Source organism: Zingiber officinale, chromosome 3A (assembly GCF_018446385.1).
Source record: "Zingiber officinale cultivar Zhangliang chromosome 3A, Zo_v1.1, whole genome shotgun sequence".
Classification (NCBI taxonomy): domain Eukaryota; kingdom Viridiplantae; phylum Streptophyta; class Magnoliopsida; order Zingiberales; family Zingiberaceae; genus Zingiber; species Zingiber officinale.
This window is the reverse complement of record NC_055990.1, coordinates 4,319,674-4,329,152: the sequence shown is the minus strand read 5'-3', so window position 1 is coordinate 4,329,152 and position 9,479 is coordinate 4,319,674. Positions and strand designations below refer to the sequence as shown.

Below are 9,479 nucleotides of genomic sequence, written 5' to 3'. Positions count from 1 at the left end.
AATAATTTATGTGAAAATATAGGATCCATTAAGAAATTGTTAGGAGAATTTTTTATAATAAAGAGAAGTGCGAGATTTTTTATTCTTGACATAGCATTGATATAACATCGAGGAGTTTTTAGAGAGCTCTCATGATCATGAATATCTTAATAGTTCTTAGACACAATTGAAATTGAGTGGTACGTATTAGCTAGATTTCATAAAAAGGAATATTGGAATAAAAATATTTTTTAAATAAAAAAACGTCATTTCATTATTTTTTTGTTAGTTTGGTAATCGAAATTAAAAACGAATTAGAAACGATGCGCTTTAGTAAATATATTTATTTGCTAATCCATTAATGGGTACACACCGACCACCACATCGTTCAGAGTTCAGACTACTGCAGTCGATTACTTGTGTACTGCAGCCGTTATTGAAGACAACATAAGCACAGACAACGTAGGCACATACTTTACGTAGACAGGCACAAGCAACGATAATAGGCAGAGACATAGAGGTCTTTTAGATTCTTAGTCACAGCATTTGTTGGCGAGGGGTCCACAGGACATGGTCGCTGGGCAGGAAATGGCACACCGGCTCTGCGCTCCCCGGCTTCACCTGCAACACCTGGAGCATCACGTGCTGCGGATTCCACGACGTCGTGTCCAGGTGACAAACTGCGATCGCCTCCACTCGGCTCCCGCCGCTCCCCTTCAGGCTCACCGCGTACTCCCTCATCATCCTCTTCCCCACCGCGTGGCAGTGGAACACAACGTACGCGTATGGCTCGGCGTGGCAGAAAACGCCCAGCCCCTCCCCGCCCATCCTTTCGAACCCCTCCACCACGTACCGCTGCATCGCCGCCGCCGCCGTGGCGTTCGCGACTGTCGACACCGCGCTGACATAGTCGGTGGCCAGAGCCGAGACGGCGAAGTCGACCATGGACTCGATGGAGGTGGCGCAGTGCTTCGTCTCCCTTGCATTCGCCGTGCGCTCGCACCTTTCCAGGGTCGCGCTCATCTCCCGAGCTTCCTTCGAGTTAGGGTCGACGGAGAGAAGCGCGAGGACGTCGGGGAGCTTGTTGGAGGAGAAGGGGAGGGCGTCGGCCACGCGACGAGGGAGGAGGTCGGCGTGTTTAGGGATGGATCGCTTGAATTGCAAGTCGAAGGTGGCTCCTGGAAACAGGTCCTTCTCGCGGAAGAACAGGGACCGGGAGGACTTGTCGCGGAGTTGCGCTACGTTGGCGGCGTTGTAGTAAATGGAGGAGACTCCGGGAATCACCGCTTCCTCTTCAGACTCCGACGACGTCCATAAGCCCGGGCTCGGCTCTGCAATTCAATTGATATATATATTGGGATTCCAAATTAACAAGATCATACCGTAATAAAAATATACATGGATAAAAATCAATGAACCAGGGGGGTGAAGGAGGTCACGGATGCAGCTAGGGATGGGAGTGTTGGGGAGAGCAGTTTTCCAGTAGAGCTCCGGCGACGAAGCAAGTGCAACCGATGGATGGGCTACGAGTCCGGCGAGGAGCTGCAACCATTTCGATCGAATCAAAATCATGCGCACATAATTAATCGAAGAAAACAAATAAACGTCATACAAGACAAATCTATTGAATCAGATTGCTGACTGATTCAACCAAACAAGTTCCGTTGATTAATAATTCTACGAGTGGTATGAATTTGCTCACCCCGAGGAAGAACAGGATGAGCTGATTCGCCATGAACAATATAATGCAGAGTAGAAATTGAGAATTGGTAGATAGTTCATGGATACGCACTTTGGCTCACTTATATAGAGGAGAAGTGGGGAAGCTGAACTATTTTCTTAATTCGCACGCATTTCGGGTTGTATTAATATTTTTTCTTATAAATGAAAATATTTCTGTCCATCAATATTGTACAGTGCAAAGATTCGAATTATATATTAAAAAATGCATAAATCGGATAACGGGAAAAGAAATTTAGGAGGCAAATAGTGTTCCGAAAGACTAACGGCGAGTTTAATTTAGAGGGAATTCATTCCTGCCAATTCTTATGAAATGGATGATTTAATTCTCCACTGTTTGTACTGACGGAATCCTAGATTCCATCAGTAATATAGAGGGAATTATATATTTCGTCGATTATTATCGATGGAATCTTATATTCCGTCATTGATTACTGACAGAATTTTAATTCCGTCGGTTTTACCGACGGAATCCACGCTTTCTTCTCTTCGGCGGTGACATTCCTCTTTGGCGACGTTTTCTTCAGGAAACCTTCTTCCATCAGTTTTTTATTTTTTTTCGATGCCGGTGTACACACCGCGAAGTGCGGCGGCTTTTTCAACCGCTAGCACGCGGCTATCGGTGTTTCCATCCACCAGCACGCGGCTGGCGGCGATTCCGGCAGCTAGCACGCAGCTAGGAGCGTTTCCGACCTCCAGCACGCCGCTGGCGGCATTTCTAGGCGCAACAGCAGCTGGTGGAATTTCCGGCCACAAGCCACTTGCTGGTGGTTGTACAAGCCACCAGCTATGTGCTGGTGGCTGTGCAGGCCACCAGACACACGGTTGGTACTATGTCTGATCGCCAACAGCGTGCTGATTAGCTTTTTTTGAGTCACAGGATACTCAAAACCCATCAGACAGTGATAATTAGTTTTTTTTTGAGGTTTGTTCAACTACAATTTAATTTTTTTATATATCATACAAGTTAAATGCAAAATATATATTTGATTGCTTTATTTTAATCTACTCATTTCTAAATATTATATTACTATATGTTTTAGTCATCAAGGTTTACATATTCATCACGATCATCATCATAGAACTAAACTAGTATTCTTGTTTCCTAGGTGACCCTTCACTGCATTTTAGTTATTGAAAAGCTCAGATCATGGTATGCATTAGAAAAATCAAAATCCCAAAAAAACAAAGATTGTGTGAAAAAAATAATATTGTGAAAAAAAAAGTTTCTCAAACATTGCACATTGCGGAAAAAAAGGAATAAAAAATAGTTATCGTGAATAGAAACTAATAAGGTACCCTTTTATCGCTAAGGTAGCGGATCTACCTTTAATAAAGTACCCTTTTAAGGCAGAGTTAGATTATTAGGAAATATCTATCAAGTTTCTCTTGATATCGAGTACTCCTTTGAGATCTTGTATGGATATTGCAGGGCACTTTGGGTGGAACGAACCTTGTATTTGGCATGTAAGCGTCTATCGTCGAGTGACATATAAGTGTCTATCGCAAGAAACATTAAGAACATGGTTAGATGATGATGAGTCTGACGGTAGAATATGGGGGATATCACTAGCATGAGCAACATGACTCCATATTTCTCCCACCAAATGAATCCAGAAAGTGTGATTGGCTCTTTGTTGGGACCGAAAAGTAGATAGAGGGGGGGGGGATGAATAGCTCTTCGCGTGCTCGTCGTTGGCGTTGCTCGTTTCTTTGATGGTATGCAGCGGAAATATAAGAAACAAAAACATACAACGCTAACAAGGATGATTTACTTGGTATCCACCTCACAAGAGGTGACTAGTCCAATGATCCACACCTACTCACGCACCCTCCACTATGAATAACACTCCTTTATGGTAACTACCAAAGGCAGAGAAGCCCTACAACACTCTCAATACAAGAAGAAGAAAGGGAAATACAAGATAAGCAAAAGCTTACAAGATGTACAATAAAAACCCTAACCCTAACTTGTTCTTCTTGTTTTTGATCCGCCTCTTGACTTGGAAAAGCCACCAAGAATCTTCAAGAACTGGCGATCTGGAGCTTGGAGAGAGCTATGGAGGTGCTGGAGAGTATCTGAAGTGAATCAGTGAAGTTCTACCGAAGGAAATGAACGCCTGCGGCTTAAATCGACGCCAACGGTCGGATCCTGATCGATTGGATTGCTCCCAATCGATCGGGGAGGCTTTTGATCGATCCACGGATCGATCCAGAGCACCTCTGTGCTCTCTGGAATAGCCTGGATCGATCGGTTGATCGATCCAGGGCTTATCGCGCATAAACAGCAGCTCCCAATCGATCCACTGATCGATTGGGACCTCTGGATCGATCCACCGATCGATCCAGAGGGGTTCTGTTCGCGGGGACTCACCGGATCGATCGGTCGATCGATCCAGATCTTCTGGATCGATCCACTAATCGATCCAGATCTGCTGGATCGATCCACTGATCGATCCAGATCTCCTGGATCAATCGGCTGATCAATCCAAATCTGCTGGATCAATCGGTTGATCAATCCAGATATTGGTTTTTGCCCAAAACCAAGTCCAAAGCCCCCTAAACCAACATCTAGTCAACCATGACTTGTTGGTACATAAGACTTAGCATCCGGTCACCCTTGACCAGCTAGGACTCTCTCACTAAGTGTCTGGTCAATCCCTTTGACCCACTTGGACTTTTCTCTTCTTGCCAAGTATCCGGTCAATCCCTCTGACCTACTTGGACTTTTCTTCCTCGTGCCAAGTATCCGGTCAATCCCTTTGACCTACTTGGACTCTCACCAGATGTCTGGTCAACCTTGACCCCTCTGGATTTCTCCTGCCTGGCTTCACTCACCAGGACTTTCCCAATTGCCTAGCTTCACTCACTAGGTCTTTCACCTGACTTCACTCACCAGGATTTTCTTCCTGCCTAGCTTCACTTACTAGGACTTCCCAATTGCCTAGCTTCACTCACTAGGTCTTTCACCTGGCTTCACTCACCAGGATTTTCCCTTCTGCCTAGCTTCACTCACTAGGACTTTCTTCTGCCTGACTTCACTCACCAGGACTTCCTTCTGCCTGACTTCACTCACCAGGACTTCCTTCTGCCTGGCTTCACTCACCAGGACTTTCAGTCAAGTATCCAGTCAACCTTGACCTACTTGACTTTCCTTCACAATCTAAACTGGTTAACTTTGACCAAACGAGAATTGTATCAACAATCTCCCCAAATGAACAACTGCACCTGCATTGTCCATATCATCTATACTCAATATATTGTCAAACATCGAAACTCAAACCAAGACTCAGGCTTGGTTAACCAGGTCAACCTTGACCTACGGAATATTGCACCAACACTCCTGACGTGGCGCCCAAGCTTCACTAGTTGTTCAATTGCCGTATGTGTGTTTTGTTTTAGAATTGAACACTGATTACTTGGGAAATGTACCCTACCTCTTACCACCACACTAGGCCCTAGGGTCAGCACGTGCTCTTTGCGTGACAAAAGGTAATTTGCTCACCCCAAGTGCTCCTCACTGTCGGCCCCACAACGAGATGAAGGGAAGTAAATCATGGTGACCGAGGGACCTCTCTAGCTAAAAGAGATTTTATTATCGAATAAATTGTTCTCCCGAGGATTCAATCCTTGCTCTTATATGACAATTTGTCACTCAAGTACAAACTCGATTATGCCTGTGGGGCACATGTCTTCCAAATATGGAGTCTATCACAAGTACCAACTCTTTTGATTTTTTTTTTAATTTTATTTTTTTTAGTTGGCACTATATTTTTAGCTTATGTTGGCTAATCCTATAGGATACATTTCCCAGTCTATGAGAATTTTTATCAACCATCGAGATAAATCCTAAAATACTTATCATGTGCAGCTTATAAACGTAACCCAATATTCTTACGTCTATTTAAGAAAAAGTACGTGAATCTTGAGTTGGTGTAGATTTATGTCTTTTATTTGGCAAATATAACAGTCTTATGTGATTTTGATCTATTGAATCAGATTTCTGACTGATTTAACCAAATAATTTCCATTCATTATTAATACTACGAGTGCTATGAATTTAATTTGGTCAACACGAGGAAGAGTACGATGAGCTGGTTCGCCATGAGCAATATAATGCAGTAGAAATTGAGGATTGATAGATGGTTGACATAACATATTTTCTTCCCACTCACTTCACGTTGTATTAATATTTTTCAACTTTTTATCAAAACTAATACATAAGTTTCTAAATATTTAAATTATCTACCGTAATTTTAAAATTATTAATCATGTATCCACTTTCTATTTTATCCTCATCCTAAAATCAATTCGACTTGAAAAATAAATCAGTTGATTGATTTTTTTTTTCAGTCAAATTGATTTTATTCTGTTTGAAAAATCCATCAATCAATTTTGGCCAAAATCAACTAGTGGACCTAGAGTCGAATGATATAAATTAGTTCTTATATGTTCATCTAGTTGTCCGATTGTAAAAATACAATCAAATATAAATTTGACCTAATATATTGAGAGTAGTGATTTTTTGAACATGAATTAGTTTTTCAGATATATTCATGTTCAAAAAATCACCGCTCTCAATATATTGAGTCAAATTAATATTTGATATTATTTTAATAATCAAGAGAACTATATGAACACATAGGAACAGTTTCATATCATTTCGAGGTCTTTAGGTCTATCAGTCGATTTTGGTCGAAACTAGCTAGTGGACCTAAAGACCTTGAAATGATATGAAATCAGTTTCTATGTATTCATCTAGTTCTCCTTATTGTAAAAATACTATCAAATATCAATTTGATGTAATATATTGAGAGCAGTAATTTTTTTTTGAAACTACGACCGCATGAACCTAAATAAAATCAATATAAGTTCATTCGACCAAAATCGGTTGATGGACCTAAAGAGTTCGGAATGACGTGGAACCAAATCCAATGAGTTCTTTTAGTTCTTATGATTATATCCATGCCCTCAAATATCAATTTGACCAAATATATTGAAAGTAGCGATTTTTTAAATATGAATTAATTTTTCAGATACATTTATCTTTAAAAAATCATTGTTCTCAATATATTAGATCAAATTAATGTTTGATATTGGCCGATGGACCTAAAGACCTCGAAATGACTTGAAACCAGTTTTTATGTGTTCGTCTAGTTCTCTTGATTTTAAAAATACTATTAAAAATCAATTTGACCTAATATATTGAGCGTAGTGAATTTTTAAATATGAATTAGTTTTATAGATATATTCGTATTTAAAAAATCATTGTTCTCAATACATTGAGTCAAATTGATATTTGATAGTATTTTTATAATCAAAAGAACTAGACGAACATATAGAAACCGGTTTCATGTCATCGAGGTCTCTAGTGAGGTCTCTAGATTCATCAATCGATTTTGATCGAAACTAGCTGATGAATTTTTTTGAATATAGAGAAAGAAATCATAATGAGGATAAAATAAAAAATAGATATATAATTTAATAATTTTAAAATTATAATATGTGATTTAGATATTTTAGAAACTAATTTACTGGGTTGGGTAAAATATTAAATATGTTCCGTAAAAAATTAAATATTTTTTCTTATGAATTTATTCCTACCAAGCAATCTTGTGCGGTGCATGCAGTGAAGTGCAATGCTTTGAATTATATATGAGAAATAGTGTTTTTGAAAGACTAATGGTGAGTTTAATTTAGAGGGAATTCATTCCGGTTAATTCTCATGAAATGGATATATAATTTATATATTTGATTAAAAAAATGGTATGTGAATCTTAATGGAATTGTTATTTCAGAATCATTGATGATAAACTATTTTAAATATTTATTTGTGACATTTGAATGAGATGGAGATGCGCAAGCATTCAAATCGATCGCATGCAATATCTAGAACGTGAAAAGAATTTTTTAGGCAATATATAGCACGCGAAAAAGAATTTTTTTATTTATAAATGGGCTGAACAAGTTAATCGATTAAATCGCAATTCATAAAAGACATGTCGGGGGAAACCAATGAATTAGATGAGCTAAGCAAATAGATTGGACGTATGAGTCAATAAATGATGGCCCAAGTAATATCAAATGAATTGAATGTAGGCAGAATGAAATAGAGCAAATTAGATTTGATAAACATTATCTTTTAGACACAAAAAGAATTGTGACAAACAAATTAAACTGGACAAGAGATCCTTGTTTGAACCAAATAGAATGGTCGAGCACGAGTTAACACGTAATTAGAGGTGTCGGTTTTGTCCCAACGTAACTCACTAGAGAACATAATATACATTTTAATAGAATGAAAGAGAGGATTGTACCAGATTAGTATACAGTATCTCTTGATTATTACCCTCCTTTTATTGTTCTTACCGTGTAACGGAGTCTATTGTGACATTTAAATTTTCCTCCTATAATGGTCTTCGTATCATTATTATCTACCCATTTAGTAACCACATCTCATGATATACTATTGGACTCCGTGGTAGTTTTGATGTGATCAACCAAGTTGGTTAGGTCCTGTCTTGTGTCTAAGTGTGCAGGAGCTTAGGAGCGTAGGAAGTCAAGCGGAAGACGCAGCTAGCGAGAAGGACGGCACGGGAAGGGAGCCGACGGGCTCGGTGCGTCCGAAGGATGAGAGAGCTGCAGAAGAGTACACCGATGGACGAGAAGAACGTACATGACGTTCGAGGGATGTTAAGCCGGGGAGGAAGATTGCTCGAGGAAGGCCAGAAATTGGGTTCGGGTGAGTCCTATTTCGGTTGGCCGGAATCACCAAAAAGAACGGAGCTTCGAAAGTCAAAGTGAAAGAAAAACAAGCTGGAAAACAAGCTCAAGGTGCCCTCAACAAGTATTGGAGGCGCCTCCATCTTGGAGGCGCCTTAAAGCTCGTTGGAGGCGCCTTCAACAAGTCTTAAGGCGCCTTCAACTGGTAAAATTTGACCGTTTGAGCGCGGATAAAATTTTATCCGGTGACTCAGTTCGAGGCGCCTTGGACCTCTATTGGAGGCGTCTTGGACCCTCGAGATCAGATTTCTAGAGGCTATTTAAAGGCCCCTGAAGCTAGGAATTCAACAACAACTCAAGCAATCAATTGTGTAGTCATTCCTAGCAATAGTTCTAAGCTTCCAAAGTATAAAAGGCTTCTCCGTCTTCAGTAAAGGAGATTCTTTTTAGTGCGCTTCTCATTGCCCTGGATTAAAAACCTCCTTGGTTGTAACCAGGTTAAATTCCTGTTTCTTTTCTATTTACTGCTTTATAACTTTACTGCTTTATTTACTATTGCACTAATTGAGTTGAAAGCACGAGGAGGATATAGTTTATTTTTGTTTTCAACAATTCACCCCCTTCTTGTCGACCTCCGCTGCACCTACATATATTCCTTATGTAACTATTAACATTCATCATTATTGATTGTGTTTATTGTCCGTCACTTTCTCCTCGAATTAAATCAAAACTACGCCCCTCTTTTCCAATCTCAATTATTTTATGCCAAGCACTATTCGGCTGCAAACCTGACTCTCAGACACTAGATTCCAATTTAGAGCACCATCAGGCTCTGAGCCGAATTCTCTAGCACTAGATTCTAATTCCGAGCACCATCCAATGAAGACCTCTTGATGGGTAAATTAATATAATCAAACTTTTGTTGAACATGTTTGTTATTGGATAAATGTTCACAACAGATGGTTATAGAATAATTAGATTGCCGACCTCTTGATGATCTTATAATTGTTTAGTGTATTCAATAAAGGATGAAGAGG

General features: G+C 39.9%; 1 protein-coding gene across 1 annotated transcript; it reads right to left on the bottom strand.

Annotated features, from left to right (window-relative positions):
- Positions 1-293: 293 nt before the first annotated feature.
- LOC122053520 (BURP domain-containing protein 3-like) lies at positions 294-1,753 on the bottom strand. The gene is made up of 3 exons (XM_042615573.1): positions 1,682-1,753; positions 1,398-1,521; positions 294-1,310 (listed from the first exon to the last, which is right to left on the bottom strand). The coding sequence occupies exons 1-3, from the start codon at positions 1,712-1,714 to the stop codon at positions 517-519; spliced, it is 951 nt and encodes a 316-aa protein (XP_042471507.1). The 5' UTR covers positions 1,715-1,753; the 3' UTR covers positions 294-516.
- Positions 1,754-9,479: the final 7,726 nt, after the last annotated feature.